Source organism: Martes martes (genome assembly GCF_963455335.1).
Source record: "Martes martes genome assembly, chromosome: 10".
NCBI lineage: Eukaryota > Metazoa > Chordata > Mammalia > Carnivora > Mustelidae > Martes > Martes martes.
In genome coordinates this window covers 100,130,707-100,154,396 of record NC_137898.1, presented here as the reverse complement: position 1 = coordinate 100,154,396, position 23,690 = coordinate 100,130,707, and the positions used below count along the sequence as shown (strand labels likewise).

Here is a 23,690-nt window from a genome sequence, read left to right as displayed (position 1 = left end):
AATGCCGGTTCCCAAGCCAAGTATATTTGTATCTAGTAGACGTGTGCTTTATCTGGCCGTAAACCTCACCCTGAGAACTTGGACAGGGGGCGTTTTCTTTTAATGAAATGTCATTAGAATAGTGGGATTAATGTTACTGCTGAGCTATGACAGGAGCCGGGGCAGGCGAGGACCGCGCCACCGTGCCATGGAATGGACTGAGTACTGAGTGGGAAGTTAGGAGACCCGTCCTAATGGGACCTGGCTTGCCCACAACTCTAGCTGCGTTACCCCGGGCAACTTATATTTTCCCCCTCTGGGCTTCAGGAGTCATAGCTGTGAAATGAACTGTCTGGACCAGGTGATAGGTACATTTCCTTCCAGTTCCTCTTTTTTTTTTTTTTGAAAAGATTTTTTTAAAAAGATTTTATTTATTAGAGAGAGAGAGCACACAAGCAGGGGGAAGGGGTGGGGGAGGAGCAGAGTGGGGGGCAGAGGGAAAAGCAGACCCTTACTGAGCAGGGAGCCTGATGTGGGACTCGATCCCAGGACTCCAGGATCACGACCTGAGCCGAAAGCAGATGTTGAACAGACTGAGCCATGCAGGCGCCCCTCCCTCCAGCTCTAATGGGGAAGGGAATCAACAACACTTGCTAAGTGTCTGCCTTACCCCTGGCATGGTCTGCATGACGCTGCCTTGGAGGGTCCACGATTCTAGGAACCCATCACACACAGGTGAGTGTCAGGTTTATGGAGAACCGTGGAGTCAACTTGGGTTGAAATCTCAGCTTTATTATCCACATTATGGTATCCTAGTGTGACTTTAAGCAAATTTCTTAATGGCTCCAAGCCTCAATCTTTCCATCTGTATAATGGGTCTGGTGACAAGCATACTTTGTGCTCCCAAGTGTGCTCCCACTCTCTATTATATATTATGAATTTCTTAAGTAGATTCCATCTAGCCTTTTTCCCTTCTTTTGTGGAGAAATAGTCTAGGCCTAGAGAATGGGACAAAACACTGAATATTAGATCATGCAACTAGTTAGAATCAGGGATGAAACCCTAAGGCAGGACGCATGGTTGACCCTGAGCCTTATGCTTGTTTTCTGGATGTCTTTTTTTTTTTTTAATCATCCCCTGTCCTGGGAAGGACAGCAAAGTCTGTCCATGATGGGCAGCCCAGGTATACGCCAAAGATCTGAGTGTCATGGCAAACTACATTCACTCACCAGACACTTCCCAAGAATGGCCACTGGGCTCAGGAACCATTTTCAGGGTTTGATTCAGAAACCGTGCCCAACATTTCTCCCCCCACTGCACCTCCTGCCTCCCGCACTTTCATTTATTTGAGGGCAGCGCGGCTCTCTGTGTGGGCAAGTCAACCGTTCTGTGGAACTCCTCCCTAGACCGTAGTAGCTCTGGGCTCTTCTCCACCAGGTGTCCTGGGAGAACCAGAACAGTCTTATTCAAAGGGGATCAGGGTCAAAAAAGAGAGTTCCTGTCAACCCACGGGAAGGGAAGGCCACAGACATCTCAGGAGGGCGCCGAAGGAATGCGGTGTAAGGTTGCTCAAGTCCTAGGCACCAAGGAATATTAGCAAGGATGCGTCCTCCGTGAGGGCACAGCCCCTTCCCAGAGTTATTAAACTTGAATGCATGGACTTATGTGCCAGAGGGAGAAGAAAACTTTTATGGGTTTAAAATGATGGGGTTTTTCACGCATGTGTCAGCACTAGCCATGCTAGGTCTTAAGAACTGAAGCCAAAACATTAACTAACACGGCTGATAAGCTGGTTGCATTTCTAGAGTAGGCGCAAGCCAGGAAAACAAGGATGTGTCTTTGAAAAGTTTCTTTCCAGGAGGTGGCAACTCCAAGTGGCCCGGGCTTCCAAAGAAGCTATTAGTTTATTCAAGGGTCCCCGTCTCTTCTCCGCCTTTGTCTAGAAGTTTGATGCGGTCAGGAAGAAGATCCCAGTGTCCATGGGCAAAGGTGCATCCAGGCCGGTCTGTCATAGGTCTGACTAGAGACCAGGGAATGGGCGAGGCCATCTCCCCAGGCACTTCCCAGAGGCCTCTGAAGAGGCAGGAGTCTTGGACTCCAAGGGAACAACCAAGAACTACGGAAAGAGGAGAGTCTCCCAAGCGAAGTTACAGCCAACATCTCCTGGGGGAATCTCAGCCTTGTTCACAGAGATGAGTTACCTGCCTGCCCCCTTCCACCACTTGAAATATATTCTTAGGATATTTTCATGAGCAACATGTTCGCTGCCAACCCTTTATACATCAGTTACAAAACAGAAACTCTTCCTTACTGCTCGGGAGAAGTGTAGAAGTGGGGGGAGAAAGAAAAAAAAAAAAAGTCTTGCCTGTAATTGAAGGCAGGTTGGGAGATGTTCATGCTTTGAAATTCTCCTTCTTGTGAAATGTTTATGAAACACTTTCCACAAACGAGTTATGCAACCAAGACAACAGCTTTGATCGTCTGCATCGCCAGTGATCTGTTCATTAGCGTTGGGCTGTTTCCCCCAGAGAGAACCATGTGAAACTGTCATGGGAGGGGCTAGGGAGGGGTACCCCAGCACCCCCTTGCCCCATCACATGACCCCAAAACAGATGGTTCATAAGGAGGTCTGCGGGGTTGTCTGGGCCAGGACACTACCCTTGCCATCACCCACAGTCTGTGCTGTCTCCTCTCCCTGGGACGTCTGACGCACTGTTTTTTAGAAAGAACACCAGGAGAGAGTCAGAGGATCATTCCCTTAAGGGACTTTTGCCAGTGTCTTGTTATGTAACTTTATACCCATCTCTGAAGCTCTCTGGGCCTCCATGAGATGGGAAGGTAAATACTCGTCCCTACACCCCCGCCCAGCTGGGAGGAAAAGCCAAGTAGGAATGTCTGAAGGCTTCCAGCTCCTTAGAGGGGGCTCTCTCCTCCCAGAAGGAGGCTACTGCTTTCTCAAGCAGGTGATGTCAGGGAGTTCACTGGGCTTAGAAAAGCTCATCACACGTGACGACTTTTTACCTCCCTGGTCAACAGCCCAAGACTCAGGGTAATACTCGTGCACCGCGCAGTGGGCGGAGAAAATCCCGAACTAACAAACCTCGTCTAATACTCGGACAGGATGGTCAGTGGCCGGGACAGGATGAGGTCCTCTGTGGCGGCCCATGTCCCGCCATGGGATTAGCCTGTCCCGAGCAGGGCCTGGAGAGAGATTTCATTGGCGTGAGAAGAACCACCAAAGGGACCCTGGAGACAGTCTTCCCGATTCCAGGCAGGCTGTCGGTTTGGTTGGGTTTTCACAAGTCAGGGGGAAATTGGATTTTCACCCAATTTGCCTCAGGTTCTCACATTAGAAGTCAATGGGATTCCAACAGAAGCCTCTCTATCTCACCATCCACATCCACAGCCAACACCCAGTTGCCTGGAAAGGCTCCAATCTTTTCCATTCGACAGCAGTGAAAGGGATTTTTTGATTTGGGAAGGGCTTTTGTTCCTTAATTTCGGAGTTTCTCAGCCCGTGGACACTTAGAGAATTGTCAGAGTGTGCTGAAGGCTGGAAGAGCCCTGAAAGTGCCTTTCCTCCCTTCCTCCCCGTCCGACAGCCACCTACCGGAACAGAGGTTTTAGAACTTGTCCTCGAAAAAGGAAATCTCCTTTAGTGTCTCTGGATTTGGTTTGCGTAGGACTCTTCTCTTTGGGGGTTACCGTCAGCAGCTCACACCCAAAGGCTAATGAAGTATGAAAAATGAAAGAAGAAAAATGTTGGTGAAACAGAAAGTCAGGAGAATGACACACGAGTTGGGGGGGTTGGGGTGGGGGGGATTGTCAGAACGCCCCAGATGAACGCCCAAAGGGAATTTCTGCTATCAGCCGCTTCGTTTTCAGAACTGGGAGGTCGGCCGTGCCCCTAGAAGAGTTTGGAGGGCAATTGATCCAGGAAGCAGATGAAAGGGTGCGTTTTCTTTTATGATGGTGCCGGTTTCTGAAATTAAGTGTTGCAGGAAGACCTGGCACTGATTCTAACAGATAGCACACAGGTTGGAGGCAAAGCACATGTTTTCAAGCTCTGTCATAGCTGCACCTTCTTATCTCCATTACGCATAACGAGTCTATAAAGGAACCCTGCCACTTGCCTTGGAGCTGGCACCATGCCAAGCCGCCCCAGGTGGTTCCACGGGCGTGGCTTTGGCTCCAATGCTCAGTGTTCTCCCTCTGTCCCCCTTCCTCCATCCCGCCTCACCTATCCTCTCCCCTCCTCCACCCCCCCTCCCCGCTGAGATGATGGATGTGTTGGGGGGTGGGAGAGGGCTCTAGAAGGGAGATGCAGGGAGGGGAGGCCGGCCCCCAAAGGCTTTGCTTCAGTAAAATCTCTTCGAGCCAACCTTAAGGGTGGCGGTGGTGGTGGTTGGTGGTGGTTTTAAATAAGTGGTCTTATCATCTATTCCTAGCTTTTTTAAACCTGCTAACAAATGTTTCCCTGGAATCTAGGATGTGAAAACTCTAATTTCTAGGGGAAGAACTAGGACACCAGAGCTTCTTAGATGGAGATGCCAAGCGTGGGTGGGAAGAGCTGAGGGGCACGGGGGGTAGGGAAGGGAGCTGTCTTGGAAATCCCTCTTGCGTGGCCATGCCTTCAGAGTTTTTCAGAAAGTCTCAACTCTCTGCCCCTCACTGTGCTACTTCCGGTTGCTCTCCCTTCCTCCTCTCTGCTTCCAAGGCTCCAGAACAGGTGAGAGAAGAGAGGAGGGATTTGGACAGACGGTCCCTGAAAGAAGCCCCCTCTTACCAAATCTGGTGTAACCCCGGCTTGTTGGTGCTGTGTAGGTGCGCTGTACCTAAGAACGCCACAGCAACCTGGGCCAGACAAGTCTGCCCAGTGCCCCGGGGAACTGGAACTTGTAATTCCGTCTTAGGACTGGAAGAGAGAAAGATCATCTAGAATCATAACAGATGGGAGAAAATGAGTCTCCTACAGGCTAAAAGATGGTTGGAGGTTACGCAGTGAGCTAGACTCCGGGTTAGGACTTGGAAACAGGATCTAGCTCCCTGCTCCATGTTCTCCTGACTGTATCCTGCTGGAGACTAGAGAGAGGTGGGTTCTCTTTGTGTCTTTTATTCGATTAACTCGCATAAGTTCCCACTGTGTGCAACGCACCGCATTTAGGACACTAGCTCTTTTCTTGGTCTCTGACGTCACTCAGTAGGCTCTTCCTAGCTCTCCAGCCAAAGGGAAATCTTCCTTTTGTGATCCAAAGACCATTTCTCTGCAGTGATGAAGCACAAATGTAGCTTCGCCTGAACCTTTAACTTGGGTTAAACTAAGACGGGAGAGATTCTAGGATGTCAGTGACATTCCCAGTGTAGACCAAGAAAGTAGTTTAAGCAGGACATCTGTGGCCAAGAATTTCCATCAGAGGGTCTCCCCAGTGTATTTTAAAAGATATGGTCTAGATCCTATGGTCTTTGTCATATTCTATGAATTCAGTCACTTTGCTCCCCCCTCCCCAGTGGACTTCCCAAAAAGCTGCCAGAGCGTAGTTGTTCTCTGGGTGGGAGGAAGGGTGGGCACAAATGGTGTGTCCTGCCCTGCCCTTGGACACCTGGGAAACCCACAGGTGGGTGCTTGGTGGTGCAGGGAGGCTAGAGAAGGTTTCGAAGCCATCGCAGGCCCTTCGGGCTACAACTGCAGTAGTGAGTGACTGTGAGGGAGATGAGTCCCCACCTGTAGGGAGACAGGCAAAGACTGTCACCAAAGCCACATGGGTGATGAGGGCGGGCTGCAGAAGCAGCTTAGCACACAGAAGATGGGTAACTGTGGAAAACAAGGGAAAGGGGATAGAGGGGAAACTGGCTCCCAGACTTTGGGATTTTGTGGACCAGAAAAATAAAACACAGTATGGGGAAGATTGATAAAGGGTCGCCATTTTTTTTTTATAAAGTGGGAAAATTTTATTTATTTTTATTCTTGTTTTTAAAGATTTATTTATTTGAAGGAGAGAGAGGGTGAGTGCAAGCAGGGGGAGGAGCAGAGGAGAGGGAGAAAGACAATCTCAAGCAGTGTCCACACTGAGTGTGGAGCCTGACACGGACACTTGATCCCACCACCCATGAGATCATGACGTGAATGGAAACCAAGAGTCAGACGCTCAACTGACTGAGCCCCCGCACACTCCGTGAGGTGGGGAATTTTTAAAATACTGTTTAGGGGGTGCCCGGCTGGCTCAGTCAGAGGAGCACACGACTCTTGATCTCGGAGTTGTGAGTTCGAGCCCCACATTGGGTCTAGAGATGATGAAAGAAAAAATAAAAAAAATAAACAAAAATAAAATCAAATCCCATTTAGATTCAGCATCATTTCACAAAGGAAATTCTAACATCTCCCCCCAGGGGGAAAAAAAAGAACATCAACTCAGAACTCAACAGAAATGTTTATAGTCATTGCAATATACTTATTTTTTCTCATCTCATGGAGGGAGAGGGTAAGCTGCCTTCTGCACTGGCACAGCCCGCTGAACGGTACTGGGGCGGATGGATCTATGAACCCCTCCCCACCTGCTTACAGACTGCTCCTCCAGAGTGCCACTCGCCTCTCTCTTAGCTGCTGAAGGGCACAGGCAGGCAGGACTATCAAGCTGCAACCCCATAGGCACCCAGCTAGCTTTTCACTCTCTGGGGTTGTCACTCATCACCTTGACCTTCTCCAAGCCTCCCTTTCTGCCTGCTGGGGGCGGGGTGGCGGAGGCCCAGAACTGATGCTCCCCTCCTGCCTCCACTTACAGATTAAAACTGAGGACCTCGGCGACTCCCTGCAGCAGACCCTCTCCCATCGGCCATGCCACCTGAGTCAAGGAGCCACGATGATGCCTGGAAACCAAATGTCCGGGGTAAATGCCAGCCCATGTCAGGGAGCCCAGATAGTCTCAGCGGGCCAGTGAGTTTAACTGAAGGCTTTTGCAACATGTCTCACCTCTAGACCTGGCTGTCGGTGAATCTAGATTGGTCTGCAAAACTGCCCTACAGGGAATGTGAAGAAGGGATGAAGGCCTGGGGTGGGGATGAGATGACAGGAGAACACTCTTAAAGGGGAAGCCTGGCTACCTCTACCTCCCTGGGACAAAAGGGAGCTGATCTTGCCGAAACAATGGACCTAGCAGCGATGGGGCTGGTGTCTGCTGGCCACATCAGGGGAGCCTGTGATGACAGCCACTGCTACAGACATAGAGTGGTTCTGTCTCCAGTGAGCCCACTCTCCTCCCTCAAGCTTTTGCAACAAAGCCAAACCAGAACAGAGTGCTGTTGGGGGAAGAAGGAGGCACCCTAAAACAGTAACGACAAATGTCTGAGAGGGCGGATGTCCCTGTGGCCAGCCCCCCTCTTGCTCTGGATTATCTGGGGAAGAAATACCACCCCTTTTCTAGAAAGATTTAAGATTAAAATAAGCACCCATTCCTCTCTTCTTCATCTTTGTGCACTGAGCCCTGGGGGTCTGGATGCCCCAAGCATTGGGATTGGTATCTCCACTGTGGGAGCTGGTGGGAAGAACTCGGGGATCATGGACTTTCTGTCTAGTCAGATTGGTCGTATTTAGACCTGATAACTTGCTTCTTCCTCCAGGAGAGGTTCAGTCCCAGGAAATGGCCAAGATATGACTTTCAGCATAGTCAAGTGACATGAGATTTAAAAATACAAAATTGGACAATTGGGATTACCTGTCATTTCTAGGGCGAAGCTCTGAGAGATGGGTAATCCTCAGCCCATGCCTCTGACATTTACAGTCTAGTTGGGAGGCGAGACTGACAGACACAAAAGTTAAATAACAAAGCAAAGTTTAACTATGATGGGCTGCAAGGCATTGCTTGGCCGGGCACGGGAGCTGTAACAATGCCAATGTTAATGGAATAGCTACTACGTGCCAGGCACTTGAGCTACGCAGAGGCATAAGGCAAGGTCACTGCCAACAAAGTCTGAGTCTGGAGACCCCATGGGACAGATGGGCAACAGGCAGAGGGAGCCAGCATCCCTGGCGTATAAATTCCGTGATGTTTGTGTGTCGTCCCCCCCCCACCCCCGCATCCCGCATGCAGGACATGACCTCCCTCCATCCGCTCCAGCAGCTCGTGCTCGTTCCTGGCCACCTACAGTCTGTATCCCAGTTCCTGCTATCTCAGACCCAATCTGGGCAGCAAGGTAAGAACCCTGGCTGGCGCCTCCCACATCGCAAGTCCAGCAACATGCCGTCACTGCTTGCTGGATGAGGGAGCCCAAGTGTGGGGCATGGGGTGGGTGGCTCACCCCTCTGACTTTAAGATCAGCTCGTCTACTTCAGCACCCGGGGAAGGGACGCCCACCATTGCCTCTCCAGGCAGAGGATCCTTCTCTGCTTTTCCCTCTCATCTCCCTCAATTTCCTGGTCAGTACGGACTGGGGTACAAGGTAGCCAGGAGCTGGGGGCACGGGCAGGGGAGGCGGTACGGGAAGGAGGAGTTCCTGGGGATCTGCGGAGCCCGCCTGTCCCGGTTCCTTGGAAATCCTTCATCTGTGAAAAGCTGGCTGTGACTGTCTGGGTAGAGCTGCAGCGCCACTCAGAGGCTATTGAGGGGGTTTTCAGGTGTTCTTTGGCGGGGAAATTACTACCAGAGAAGGTCTCCTTGACCAAGAGCAAACAGATTAGAATATTCATAATAACAGCTGGTATTTCTTGAGCATAATATGCCAGGAGCTCTGATGAGTGATTTTCCTGAAATTTTTCAAAATCACCTCGTGCAGTAGATAGCCATACTGTGTCTCTGGTGACATAATAAAGTTCCATAATAGTTTGTCTGAAACCTGTGTCTTGGCCATTGCCTTGTGCTGCCTCTCCCTGTCTCATCTCTACCAACTAGAACCTGAGGGATGGAGGAAGTAGGCGTTTTCCACCAGTGTACGAATCCCAGGTAGAGGTTTTGGAAATCCAGAATCCAACTCTGTCTTCCATCCCTAGCACTTGCCCGAATTACAGTCCCTATCCCTAGGCTCCACGGCATCTCAGAACATTTTTATAATGACGAATAAGAACATACTTGAACCTTCACATATCTATTTTAGCCAAGCAATGTCTATCATACTCCTAGAATAGGAAAGAGAAGGTAACAGTTAATTCCATTTGTCTTTAGAAGACAGTGATATCAAAATGGCCCAGACATAGACATATAACCAATGAGGGCAGAGTATGATGCAGGGGGAAAAAACAAACAAACAAACAAAACCCCCCAAAATTTGGAGTCAGAAAACTCATTGGTTAAATTTTTTTTTTTAATTTTAAAAATCACGTACTTGCTGTGTGTCCTTGGGAAAGTTAACCTAACCTCTCTGAATAAAAATAGAGTAAAATGAAACAAAATGGAATAATAGTAAAAGATAGAATAAGAGTAAAATTCTACCTCACAAGGTTATTGGGGGTTATTTGAAATAATGCATATGAAAAGGCTTTATGCATTTCAAAAGGCAATATACATGTTAGATTACTATTAGTATTCAAGCATTTGACTCCCAGTTCAGAGCTCCTTATAAGAGCTTTTTGTTTATTTTAATAAGGAAATATTAAGCCCTTGCTTTTACAGACTGGGGAGCATAAAGGTCAGCATCAGCAGGTCTGTACATCAGTGGCCCAGAGCAGTTTAGCGACGACAGAGACCTAAGGTTCAGGTTTGTGCTCAGTGATTGGGGTGACCTGCCCCATTGTCTGCTTTGGTCACTTGATGGCTCCATTTCCACCATGAGAGCAAGAGCTCCCAGCTGTGGTCCTTCCTAGCGGGAAACCACTGTCATGACCAGCAACCAGGCAGAGCCCTTCATGGACCATTTTCTCGGAGAGGGAAGGAGAGAGCGGTCCTCAGGCAGCACAAGGAGCAGGGAGAGGCCATACCACCAGAGAGACCTTCCAGAGGCTTGGCCCCTGGTCTTCCCGTCTGTCTGCCTTTCCTCCCAAGTATAAAACGTCCTCATTCTGCCAAGAGCCCCTGGCCAGCCTTCTGGCCACATCCACTCGGTCTGGCATCCTTGCAAACTTGCTCGGGCCTTTGTAGCCTCCTTCGCTCCAGCACCCTTTCCTCCCTTTCCTTCCCTGTCGGATTTCTTCAGCCCTGGTTATCAGATCCCAGAGCAGGTTGCCCTGAGCCTCCTCAACCCATGCACCAATCCAGGCTGGCGGGCAGGCAGAAGGACTGGTTTGGGGATCCTGTTTACATATTTACCCCGTGTCTCATTCATCTCCACCTGTGTGTGGCAATGCCAGGGCCGTGCTTGTGGGGGCCCTGTTCATGGGGCTTGGGGTGGGTTGAGGGACCTGATGAGGTCACAGGGGGTGGGGACAGTTATCTCGGTTCCAGAGCTGTGGAGCGCGTCTTTCGGATGGCCTGGATTTTATTTGTTTGTTCCTTTGTCCCTCCCCTTTCACCCAGGTCTGCAGCCAAATCTTCTCCCCTTTCCACAGCAACAAAGCTCTCTCCTCCTCCCGCAGACTGGGCCTGGACTGGCGTCCCAGGTAAACAACCACATTCTTCCTGTTTCCTCCAGGGATGCCTCGGCTCTTGACAGAGCAGTTCAGTGGTTTTCCCCCACCCCCTGGATGGGGGGCACTTACCCCTCTGGGAACAGGGACTAGCAAGGGATTATCCCTGTTCACACGCGGGGAATGCAAGCCACGGCCATGAGAAGTGACTGACCCCCTATCACCTGGGGAGCCAGAATTAAAGCCCAGAGATGTCCACTCCTGGGCTCTCCTGCTCCACAGTGCAGGCCCTCCACTCCGGCCCCGATCGGGCCCTGGCTTCACTCACTCCATTAGGACCAGGGGTCCGCCAACTTTCCAGGGCGGCCATGGGGACCGCCAGCCCTGCCACGGGTGCTCTCAAGCCCCAAGGAGGAGACCGGAGTCCCACAGGCCTGATGTCCCAAGACCACAAGGACACAGTCTCTCACCCCTGGGTCCCTCTCAAGACCCACTGCTCTAGACTGCCTCCTGCAGTGTGCATGTGTGCAGGTCGGGAGGTCTGCCATCTGCGAGAGGGGCAGTTTGCCGAGCTGCCCTGTTTCCACCCAGCGTCTGGTTGCCAGCTGGTTCCTCTGGCCAGACACAGCCTCGTGCCAGGTGTGTGGCTTGCTAAGAGCAGCGGGAGCCAGACGGGACCTGCCTCTCCTCCCCTCATCTGGGTGTCCCCGTGCAGTTAATAACCGGCACAGCTCGAGGGACAGACGTGCAGATTTGCGGGGAACAAACTGCAGAGCCCCAGGGTCCCTCCTCCATGCTAAGATCCCCCATGGATCACTAAGGGCCCTGGCTCTAGAGGGCTAGAGAGGCCAGGGAAGGCATCTGGAAGGGGAGAGGGTGCCATCTAGTGGCCGGTAGGAATGGGGACACCGGAGTCCTGAACTCTTCCACTCCCCGAGGACTCAGAATCTCATCATAGACTTAGGTCTGGAAGAGATCTTACACGGGCCTAAGATCCACTCTCACATCTTACGATATTAAGAAGCAAAGGAACTCTTCAGAAGGTTATTAAGATCGTCCCAGGGAGCAGTAATAAGGGACTTGTTCAGAGTCGTGGCAGTGAGAGTAGAGAGGAGGGGGGGGAACGGGGAGATGTTTGGGCAGTTGAAGGAATGCAATGTGGCATCTGATTGGATGTGAAAGGAGGGGAGAAGAAGCTCTAGCAAAGAACTCAGTGCTTTGGGATTAAAGAACAAATGAATCAAGGAAAAGGAAGTCTCAGGAGGGCTGACGCTTTTCCCTGCAAAACAGGATCAAATCCCTGAGGTTTCCGAATCATCCTTTTCTAAAAGATCCTTCACCAAGGAAAGGCGTCCTTCACTTCTCTCCCGTCCATTTCCCTGTCTCCCCTTAAGGATGCCCATCTGAGTGGTAAATCTGCATGTCCTGGAGGAGAGAAGGAGGAAAGTTAACCCCAGTCTAGGAAAAGAGTCAGCTGGGAAGGGGAGAGAAGAGGGCTGACGTGGGCCAAGTTGTCCACATGGGCAGTGCCCCGGGGACTGGACAGGATGCCTGGCCCCCTTGGTGTGTGTTTTGCTCCTTGTGAAGTGGTGGGTGTCACTCCTGAGCCCAAAAGGGCACAACATGGACTCTGGGTTTTAGGGTCCATTTCTCTATGAAAATAAACGGAAGGAAGACTGTCTCCTGACAACCATAAATGAGATCCAGGTATATTCAGATGGCACTGGAATACCTCTGGTTTAAAAACAAACAACTACAACAAAACACTCTCAGGAAGGAAAAGGATGGGTTAGAAAATATAATGGCAGTCACAGGAGTTTAAAATTCTATGGAAATTCTATTAATATAACAAGTCTCAGATGTCCTCTGTTATCTTCAGTCAACGCCTGTCGAACGCCTGTTACTTCCCTTTTTGGAAAAGAACAGTCAAGGCAAACAACCTTTCTCCCCCTGTCCCATTCTGAGATTTGTTTTTGGAATCTTTGTAAACAAACCTGCTAGCTCCTTTTATGGTGGAAAACTGAAAGAAGGAAGTTACCTGCTCAGAGTCAAACAATGAGTCATAGCCTAAAACCCAGAAAGGCCACCTCCCTGTCTTGCACTCCTACTGTTTCTACCCAGCTATTCTAGCTATTTGCTGTCCCTTCATAGAAACCCTCGGTTCCCCCTTCCACACGACTGACAAAATAGGTATCAAGTGTACCCAGGGGTCTGTTATCCTCTAAGCGGGTCTGTTAGTACACAATACCAGAAAACGCCATTTGATCGGTTGACTATTTGTGGATCTGTTCCGTATGTGTTCCCTCTTAGGCAATTGGGCGCCCGGGGTTGCCAGGATCTTCTTTAGAACCTCATCTGGAAGCGTCCCCACATCTCCCAGTGCCCAAGCATCTACCCAGCTCTGGAGGGTCTGACGAGCCCAGTGATCTGGAAGAGCTGGAGAAGTTTGCCAAGACCTTCAAGCAGAGGCGCATTAAGCTGGGCTTCACTCAGGTCTGGTTTGCAGGGAGCCAGAAGGAACTGGGTTGAGTGAATGGAGATGGGGCTTCCCGGGTGTACATTTCAGGAACAACCTGAGTTTCGGTGTATTGGGGGCAAGCCCGTCGTGTCCCTGTGCTCCCAGGGAATAGGGCACAGTTGTCACGGGTAAGGAAACTGAGGACACTGCTGGGGGACAGGGGAGGAATGAGAGCTGGGCAAGGCGTTAGGCACATGGCCATGACCCACTCGGAGTCTGGGGCAGGAAATGAACCAAATTCTCCCTCTGAGAGGGAAAATACCTGGAAAGGAGCCAAGAGCTGATGGGCGGGTGCTTGAAGGTTCTCCGTGTGCATGGTTGGTGCTAGGATGGTGGGACAACGAAGAGAAGAAGCCTGTGTCTCCAGCTCCTCCCTCTTGATCCCCGCATGCAGGGAGATGTGGGGCTGGCGATGGGAAAGCTGTACGGCAATGACTTCAGTCAGACCACCATCTCTCGATTTGAAGCCCTCAATCTGAGCTTTAAGAACATGTGCAAGCTCAAGCCGCTGCTGGAGAAGTGGTTGCATGACGCAGGTAGGTGGCAGGGACACAAGGATGGCTGGTACCCTAGATGGTTCTGCTGGGAAGGGGCCAGGGACCTGTCTGTGTCAGGGCTTGAGGCAGTCACTATGTAAGACCCCTTCTCCTCCTGAGTCTGGAACCATTTGAGAAATAAGACATGGGAGACAGGCAAGTAGAGATGGAAATGTCAGCTTCATTCCTTAGAAGGTCCTTTGGAGGACATGGCATTAGGTCATGAAAACTTGGCCCCATTCCTTTCTCCATCAGAGACCCACCCAGGCTAGACTTTAGGGGAGGTCTCCAGAGTAAACACACTTACCCACCTTGCTCTCTGGACCATGTCTTGGTTAGAAATACAGACACGTGGGTCCTCCAGGCTCTCGTTGGGGAGAAGGGGAGGCCATAGACACAACACAAGCCCTTTTTCTGGGTAGTCTTGAGTAGGACTTCAGAAAGTAGGGAGTTATGGTGAGCTAGACAAGTAGGGAAAGCTTCCAGCAGGAGGGAGGTTGGCTGGATTCAGTCCACAGGGTGGCCTGGGAGGCGTTCCTGGAGTCAAGGGCAAAGTATGTGGAACACTGGACAGATGGGTTTGGTGTCGGGGGGCAGTGTGGAATAGGGCTTCCGCATGGCACTATGGATACCGTGGGCCAGGGCATTCTTTGTTGTAGGAAGCTGTCCTCTGGACTCCACGGTATTTAGCAGTTATCTTTGGTCTCTACCCCCAGATGCCAGCAGCACCTGCCTCCCACTAAGATGTGCACAAATGTCTCCCGATACTGCCAAATGTCCACTGGGGGTTTGGGGGGTACAAAATTGCCCCGGTTGAGAACCAGTGGTGTAGGTCAAGAGAGAAGGTAGAGAGAGCCTGTGCCGGGCCAGGCTCTGGTCAGTAGATACACGTGGATGAGTGGTTACTGTAGAGAGGAAAGGGGGTAGAATAAGCAGCCAAAGGGGTTACCCCCTCAAGTCCCTCCATGTGGAACGGGGGAGGGACAAGGAAGCTGCCCCAGACAGGTTGTCCCTTAGGCAGCTTTTCTTGGGGCACTGAAGTGAGAGAGATCATCAGAGGGGCTGAGGATCCCTGGGAAGGGACCTTATCATTCATTTCTAGTGTGACCCCCTCCCTGATGCCTGAGTCCTTCGTGAGGGGTACCCTGGCCCATTGGTCCTCCCTCGGCTCCAACACTTAAACACTGAAAAGAAAGTGACTTCCACACCACATTCTGCCACCGAGTGCCACTGCTTTTAGCTGCAAACACCATTTCCCATTTCACTCAGTATTCACATCCAGGCATCCCTGGGAAAAAGACAGACTCTTGAGTGTTCCTTGTAGGATCTCTGCCTGCACACACTCACACCTACCCATGCCACCGATGGCCAAGTGTCCCTGAACCATGACCGCAAACACGGGAGGTGCTGGCGTGGGAGTCGTGGAGGACCTTTGCCCAGAGCTATGAGCAGAAGCAGGACGCTTGGCCTGTCCTGGTTCCCCTGCTGGGGGAGGGGGCGGGTCCTGAAAGAGCCACTGCACAGCTCACCGGGAAACGGGGTCGGACCTCAAGGCTGTGAACACAGAGCCTGACCCAGCCATTGCGTTCCCTTCTCTGAGCTTCCTTTGCCTTTCCGCCTCCCAACAGAAACCTCTCCATCAGACCCCTCGATGAACACCCCCAGCTCTTTCCCCTCCCTCAGTGAGGTGTTCGGTAGGAAAAGGAAGAAACGGACCAGCATCGAGACCAACATCCGCCTGACTCTGGAGAAGAGATTTCAAGATGTGAGCAGCTCCTCCGGGTGGGAGCGGGCGGGCTGATGTACACGGTTGGATGAACGGACACACTCAGGCCCCTGGGCACACGCCTGCTCTGGGAAAGGGTCGGAAAACAAGCACGCACACCCTCTGCTGCCCCCTATGTGTGCCGATGAAGGGGACTGTCAGCAACTTCTTCCCCCACGGACCCCTCTTGCCCTGACTTTTTTTGGGACCTAATGTCCCTCTCACTGGGAGCCTTAAGGGATGACATCTGGGGTTCCCCAAAGAGGGTGGATCTCTGGATCCAGCTGTGGCAAAGCCAGACCACTGTATATAAATTTTTTCTTTTTTCTTTAAGTATAGTTGACGTATAGTTGACTTACTATATTATGTTTCAGGTGTGCGACAGGGATTCCACAGTTTTATACCTTACAAAGTGCTCATCATGATAAGTATAGTTACCCTCTGGAATGCTTTACTTTCTATGCATTGATTTATATATTTTTTAAATTACATATGTAGTAAATGCTCATTGTGAACAATTAGGAAAACCCAGGGAAGTAGAAAGAAAAAAACCTGCCATTAAATGGCATCTACATGTCTTTCCTTCTCTTTCTTTCCTTCACGTGTGTGTAAATGCTTGTGATCATGTTATACGTACGTTCGTTTGAACGTGTAGCAGAAGCATATTCCTAAGCCAGTATGTGGCAGCTGATAACACCAGCTGCATGCCCCGTGGGAGCTGGGGAAGGGAAGAGGGGAAAACAGGTGCGTCAAAACAGCTTCTAATCGGGATCCCTCAGGTACCAGCTTCCAGAGCCTCGGTTCACACCACACAGGGCCCTAGAGGATGTGCCGTTGGCCTCATTTAACGTTGTGTGCCCGGGGCCTCCAAGACTGCTGCCCACTCCAGCAGATCCGCCAGGACATCTGGCTCAAGGATTTGATGGCCGCTTCCTGCTGGCAGGATGACAAGAGCAGGCTTTTCCTGCTGATTAGGTTTCTTGAGTAAGGGAGGGGGCTAGAGGAAGGAAAGAAAGGGGCTGAGATCAAAGATTGGGTGGAAGGAGAGGTTGGAACAAGAGAGTGTTTAATATATATAATATATAATTATTATATTTATAGATGATATATACATTATTATATTAATAAATGATATTTAATGTATAATATGATATTATATATATATATATATATTATCCCCACAGTCTCGATGGATCCACATGCTTTGTCTCTATTTTTTCCTATTTTGAGGTAGGACAGGAAGTCGTAACACAAGAAAGGGATATCAGGGCATGGGGGGAACATGGGTTTCGGAATTCTGCCTGCCCTGCACAACTCAGCAGCAGACTCCTCTTTTCAAAACTTCTGAAGGCAGAAGTGACAGAAGGGGAGCACATTGATGGATCCTCTGTTCTGTGGCAGGCCCCACGCTGGACAGTTGACACACCTTTTCTCGTTTTATCCTCACAGCGATCCTTACAGTGGTTATTATTCTCACTTCATAGGTGTAAGACTGAGGCTCAGAGAGGTTAAGGCAGTTTTCTAAGGATGCACAGTAACTGATAAAACCAGTATTCCATCCCAGGTCTGATTCCATCCGATCCATTTCTTGTCCTATCTTGTTTCCTTGGAACATATTTCTTGTTCTATCTTGTTTCCTTGGAACATCTGGCCCCCATCCCGGATTCTTGACCCTCTTCCCTTTTCCTCCTGACCACATTCTATCCCTTTGGTGTCTGTAGAACCCCAAACCCAGCTCAGAGGAGATCTCCATGATTGCAGAGCAGCTGTCCATGGAGAAGGAGGTGGTCAGGGTCTGGTTCTGCAACCGACGTCAGAAGGAGAAGAGGATCAACTGCCCTGTGACCACACCCATCAAGTCACCCATCTACAACTCCCGCCTGGTGAGTGCTGGGAACCAAGCTGCCACCAGGCACTGGGGGAAGGGACAGGAATGGTGGAGGACACCATCCTGGGGAAGATGGCAGTCAGGAGTTGCAAGCGGCATGCCATAAATAAATAAATAAGCAGAAAGATGCTGCCTATAAAATCTACACCATATAAAGGCGAATAAAGAAGGGTAAGGGGATTGAAAGTAACTGTGGAGAGATGCCTTTTTAACACAGAGGTCAGAGAGGACCTCCCTGGTCAGGTGACATTTGAGTGGAGCCCAAAGTGTTGAAAAGGAACGAACTATCTAGAACAAAGGGTGTTCCAGGCAGAGGGACCAGCAAGTAAAAAGACCTGACATGTTTGAGGAAGAGAAGGAAGCCAGTGAGGCTGGGGCAGGGTGAGGAAGGAGGAGAGAACGGGAGGGAAAGTCAGGGGAGTAACACAGAGCAGACCACCCAAAGTTCATGGAGGTCACTGAAAGGACCTTGGCTTTGAGTTTGGATGAAGTAAGCCACTGGAGAGCTGTGAGTGGAGAAGTCTGAGCTGGCTGAGTTGGGCTGCTGTGTGGAGAATAATCTAGAAGCAGGGCACAGGCGAGGAGAACACAATAGCCAGGCTGTGCACAGAGGTAGTTTAGGCTAAGACGGTAGCAACAGTGGAGATGAGAAGTGGTTGGATTCCGAATACACTTCAGCCATGGAGCCAGCAAGATGTGCTGACAGCTCTGATACAGAGCACAAGAGAGGAGCCCAAAGTGGTTTCAAGGGTTTTGGCCTGAGCAACTGGTCGGAGGTGTTGCCATTTTTTTTTTTTTAAGGTGATAAAGAATATCAGAAGTACAAGTATAAGGGAAAAGACTAAGAATTTGGAACTGGTCAGCTTAAGCTAGACACTCATCTAAGCATCCAAGAGAAATGAAATGCCAAGTAGACAGTAGTATCATTGATTCTGGAGGTTGGGGAGAGGTTAGGGCTGGGAATAATCTGCAATTTAGGGAGACCTGGAAGTAGGAAATATCTTCTCCATCCAGGGAGAGGTGGTGCCTGGAGGGTAGAGGTGGGAAGGTTCTTCTTCATCCTTGCAGATGATAGGGTTGTAAGGTTAAGGGAATTGAGGACAATGGCATTGCCCTCAAATCGTCCAGGACTCAAAGATGGGAGAAATTCAGCCTTGTCTGGGGTGTCTCATACAAATGACACCATTGTTCATTCTTTCACCAAACGTTCCTTGACCATTTACCATATATTGATCTTCATGTAGAGTGCTGAGGGGACACGAATCTGTCCCCTGTCCTGGAGGATCTCACCGCCTAGCAGAGGAGACAGACAAATAAACAAATGATAAACCACATGATAATTTCTCGAGGAGAACTTAGGAATTGCAGGGAACAAAGCCTTGCAAGGTGGTGGTTAGAGAAGGCTTCCCCAAGGAGATAATTAATACCTGAGCTGAGTCTAAAAGGACAAGGAGTGAAGAGGCAAATAAGTGTGGGGTGGAGTTCTCATGGGGGAAAGTATGGGAACCGTAGGATGGCGCAGAGAGAATGAATATATGACACGTTCCTGGAACTGTAGGTAACCACCTGTCCTGTGAGGGATGTTGAAAGATGAGGCTGGACAGACAAGCAAGGCCAGACTGAGGCGACTATGAGCAATGCTAAGGACCGTGAAGCCTTAGAGGAGTCTGAAGGATTTTGAGCAGGCCATTGGCACCATCAGATGTGCCTGCAGCGTAAAAGGTGATTTGAGAGACACAAGGCTGGTTGTAGGGAAACCAGCAAGGATATGTCTGCAATTATCCAGGAGAGATGTATTGAGGGCTGAAACAAAGCTAGTGGGTAAGAATGAGGGGCTGGGAGAGACTCAAGAGATAATTAGAAGGTAGACTTATTAGGTCTTGGGTAATGAATGGGAGATTGGGTGGGGGACAGGGAGAATGATGAAGGAAAGGGAGTACTCTGAGCTGACTCTTGGCATTCGGGTTGGGCTGATGGGGTAGGAGTTATGCCATTGATGTGACAAGCAAACACAAGGGGATGAGCTGATTTGGGAGTAGGAGGAAGTGATGATTCCTGTTCTTTATATCCTTATAAGGTACAGTGAAGCCTGTGGAACACCCAAGTGGGAATGTCCTTGGGTACCTGGTATTATGGGTCTGAAGTTCAGGAGAGAAGGTCAAGATGGAGACATGGATCGGGGAGTCATAAGCATAAGGTGGTGGTTGAAATCTTGGGGGAGGAGGAGCTCAGTTAATGGAGTTTGCACAGAGGAGCCAAGAGAAAAGTCTAGATCTTAACCTTAGGGATCACCAGCATCTAAGGGACAGGTAAAGGAGGATGATCAAGGGAAGACACTAAGAAGGAGTCTCCAGAAGAGGCAAGACATGGCGGTGAAGATGTGAAGAGGCAGTGAAGGTCTCTAGGAGGGCTCTGGGAGCTCAGAAGAACACGGATCAAAACCATTCCCATCAGAATGGGGTCTGGGAGGGCTGCCCCCTTAATCTGTTTGCAGAACAAATTAGAAGTTAGTGAGAACAGCACCCCAGGCTGGAGGAACCATCTGTGAGAAGGCACGGAATTATAAAACAACATGCTGCATTTGGAGAATCACAAGCATCTCCATCTGGCTGAAGTGAAGGCTTGGGGACTAAGAGGGGTTGATGAGGGCTGGCTCACGATGGGCCACAGATACTAAATTACCCTGCAAGCTCTAGGGAACCACTGAAAATCTGAAGTTGGAGGCAACATGATATTCATTCACGGTTCCTTTCTTAAATATTTATTGCTTACCCACCAAATGTTTGGCACTGGGACACGGTGGTACACAGGATGCCTGAGATCTCCCTGCTGGCAGTCTGGCAGGGAAAGCAGACATTGAACAAAGGCTCTCTGGGACGAGCTCTCCAGAGGAGATGCAGGATTTAGAGGCTCTAACCTAGGCCAGGGTGTCAGGGGCTTTGCCAAGGAATGATGCTCAAACTAATGGCAGAAGCATAAGTAGACAGTCATGGGGTTGGGGCTGCACAGGGAGGAGAGAGTCAGGGAAGAACATTCCAGGCAGAGGAAAGAGTGTCTATGAAGGCCCTGAGGCTGGGCAGGGTGGAAAGAGGAAGCGCAGCAGGCTGGAATGGGCTGGAACCCAGGGAGGGGGAATGAGGAGGCCGGAGTGCTGGGCAGGGTGGGGGTGAGGTTATGTCAGGCGCATTTAGGAAATGGAACCATGGCGGAGGAGCATTGAAATCTTTAAACACGGGGCTAGGGGAGGTAGGTTCTCGTTTTGGTTCAACACCAACCCAGGACATCCACACGGAGAAAAGCAGAGGGAAGCACAGAGGAGGTGGGCAGAAGCCTGATTCCTTCTCATCATTCAGGCAACACATATTGACTGAGCACCTGCAAAGTTCTAGGCACGGTAGCAGACATGGTAGTAGAACGCCACAGGCGCATCATGCTGCCCCTGGGAAAGCCAGCAGCCTAGTTCCGGAGAAAGATGTTAAATAAGTAATGACTGTTCATGCTCGTGATGTTATGAAGGAAGCAGAGAGACAAAGTGTTCTGACTCTGCTTCTCCTCGGGTCTCCTGGGGACAGCCTCCTTGGGACCAGGACATAGTTTCTTCTGCTCTGATATGAAATGATCTCCAGGATATACAGTTAAGCCAAAAAAAAAAAAAAAAAGTGAAATGGTACCAACCACTGTGGGCAGAATGCTACCATTTATATAAACAATTAAAAAGGGGGAGCCATTTTTACCAAGATATATATATCTGCTTACATATGCGTAGCCTGCCTCCAGAAGGAAACAGAAGAAGCTGGTCACAGTGACTAAATACATTATTTATTTTAAAACAACAACAAATGTCACGGGTGTGCCAGTAGGGAGGGGAGGAGGAGGAAGAGAGGGAGAGAGATGGTTGATAACATCTCTTACCACGGGGCCCCACACCTGTCCCCACCCTTCGTGGGCCCCCTGCCTACTGAGGAGGCTTCTTGTAAACGGGCAGGTAAGTGAAGACAGGAGAACTGTAGCTGATTAGTTGGGAAATGAGTACATGCTTCATCCTGTTGGGAAGGGATGATCCAAACCAGGGAGGGGAGGAATCCCAGCTCCCCCAAGCAGAACTTCCTTCCAGCGTCCTTTAAAAACATCGATCGGACCTTCTCCTATCGGCCTGAGAAGAATGAAGGGGAGGCAAGGTATGCCGACTCCAGCTCCAATGAAGAAGAGGACAGTGTCCAGAGACAGTGGATGGCTTCCTTCAGGGAGGAAGGGAACGAGCATTTAACAAACCTGGCACTCTTTGCCAGGCGTTGAATTGGAAGCTTTATGGACGTTATCTTATCAAATCTTAATTAAAAGGAAATATAAGGGAGGTATTACCTCTGTTTCGTGGATGAGAAAACCAGATCTCAGTGGGGTTAGGTCACTTGCCCAAAGTCACATGGAGCATTATGGTGAAATCAGGGTCTCACCCCTCGATCTGTTGGGCCCCCAAGTCCATTCTTTCTATTACATCTTGTTCTAGGTTGTGCTAAGGTAGTAATCTGAAGGGTTTAAACTGAATCCTCTTAAGTCCCTTCCCAATCTCAAAGTTGATGATGCTGTGAGGTCTCCAGGGCCAAATGAAAAGTTCCAGGATCCAAAGTTCAGACCTCCCCCTCCAGTTTTTTTCTGGGGAGTGGAGGGTCCTCTCCTGTATCTGGGAAGCCTGCAACAGGGTTGTCAGAGCTGGGCTCTGCTGCCCTGAGCAAAGGGATCTTTTATTTTTTTAAAAAAAAAAAAGGACCTGGGACTGGCGAACATCTAGCCAAATGGTAGTGTCTGCCCCAGCAGGAGTCCGGAGGTGGCGCCTCTTGTCACCCAGCACTCAGCACCGCAGCCTCGCCCGGCCATGCTGAAGAGCCTTGCCAGGGGCCACAGCAGGGAGGACAGGGCCTGGTGTCAGCAGCAGGCCCCTGCCGGAGCAGGCCGGAGCTGGAGCTGATGCTGCCCATGGTCCAGAGGCCTTCTTATGGAAGCCGGGATGGAGCGTAGGTTTGAAACAAGGCAGTCATCAAGAAAGCTGAGCCCTGCTGTCTGCACTCTGGGGGCCCCAGCACCCCGGGAGAAGCACTCAAGTTCGGAGAAGAGAGCAGACACAGACATTTAAAAGCTTCTGTTGCCTTTCAGGTCTCTCCCTCTGGATCTCTGGGTCCCCTCTCTGTCCCTCCCGTCCACAGCACCATGACTGGAACAGGTGAGCTTTGCCATGGGGTTTCTGAATAGCTCCAGAAGCCCTTTCAACAGGGGGACAGTAGAGGTGAACAGTAATTGCTTAGGTCAGCATTCCTTAAATGTCTTTCGAAGGCTATGAAAATCTGTGCTAAAAAAGAAGGGTTCCACCATCGAGTAAGTTTGGGAAATGCTGAAGAAGCCAAGTTGAAAGCGTCTGCTTTCTGTCTCATTTGCCACACTTCTCCGCACCAGAGTGCGCTTAACAGTCCTGAAGGAGCTGTTCCTGAAGTTCCTGAAGGAAGGCAGGGTCTTCCGAGCCAGTTTCCTATAGAACTCTACTTTTCAAAAAGTACGTAGAGCCTTTCAAAGAACGAGGAGGGTGACCATCTGTCTGGATGTGCCCAGGACAGTCCCAGTGTCTGCCTCTTGTCCTGACCTAATGATCGAGAGCCCAGCTTCCCACTCCTCAGAGTCTCTTGGCTTGCCTGGATGGTAAGCTATCCGTCACCTTACTCACAGAACGCTCTTTGGGAAATCCAAAAACGAGAATCCAAATCTGCCATTTCCAGAAGACAAAAATGTGTTTTGGGGAGGTGAACCAAGGCGCCACGGGCCAGGGTTAGTGAATGGCCAGGAACGGAGACTTGGGGCTCCTCTCTCCTGGTTGTGCTCTTTCTAGAAGACTATGTATATTTTTTGTGGAAATGGGCACACCGGAGAGGCTTTCCCTCCTCTGTTCACTGATCTCTGTCCTCCTCCCCTCCTTTCCGAGAGCTCCTGTTCTCGGCCCCTCCCATCTCTTGGTCTGGGGCTACGTATGCCCAGCCCAGGGTGTGTCCTGGAGTAGGATGATTTTGGCATCTGTCCTTTTGCATTTGGCAAGTCTTGGACCTGCAGAACCAGCCACACCGTTCTCCAGGGCCCGTACTGGGAAGAACATTTATGATGAGAGCCCTCTGGGGCCGGGTGTTGAAGCTAAAGTCCCCGGAGTGGGCAGATGGGTGGGACACAGGGAGGAGTGGGAGTTCTCTGGGGAGACATGTCTGAGGGCCATGTCAGGAGGTCCCAGGACCCAGCAGCATTATTTCCCCCTTGTTTTTGCCTCTGTTCATCCTCAGTAACGTCATCCTGTTCCCCTGGGAACAACAGCAGGCCTTCGTCTCCTGGCTCGGGACTCCACGCCAACAGCCCCACTGCATCTCAAAATAACTCCAAAGCGGCAGTGAGCTCCTCCAGTTTTAACTCTTCGGGGTAAGGTGGAGGAGAGAGTACCGTGACATTCTAGCAGGGTCAAGGGACATGTGAGATGTCGGGTCCAT

The 23,690-nt window shown here is 50.4% G+C and overlaps 1 protein-coding gene across 1 annotated transcript in view; it reads left to right on the top strand.

Annotated features, from left to right (window-relative positions):
• The window catches only part of POU2F3 (POU class 2 homeobox 3), a 76,793-nt gene that overhangs the window by 50,928 nt on the left and 2,175 nt on the right, over nucleotides 1-23,690 (top strand). Inside the window, exons 4-12 of the mRNA XM_080816451.1 lie at nucleotides 6,759-6,863; nucleotides 8,064-8,166; nucleotides 10,419-10,501; nucleotides 12,779-12,961; nucleotides 13,381-13,522; nucleotides 15,151-15,287; nucleotides 17,009-17,170; nucleotides 22,327-22,393; nucleotides 23,490-23,622. Of these exons, the coding sequence (XP_080672577.1) occupies nucleotides 6,759-6,863; nucleotides 8,064-8,166; nucleotides 10,419-10,501; nucleotides 12,779-12,961; nucleotides 13,381-13,522; nucleotides 15,151-15,287; nucleotides 17,009-17,170; nucleotides 22,327-22,393; nucleotides 23,490-23,622 (1,115 nt within the window). The remainder of the gene's footprint in view (nucleotides 1-6,758; nucleotides 6,864-8,063; nucleotides 8,167-10,418; nucleotides 10,502-12,778; nucleotides 12,962-13,380; nucleotides 13,523-15,150; nucleotides 15,288-17,008; nucleotides 17,171-22,326; nucleotides 22,394-23,489; nucleotides 23,623-23,690) is intronic.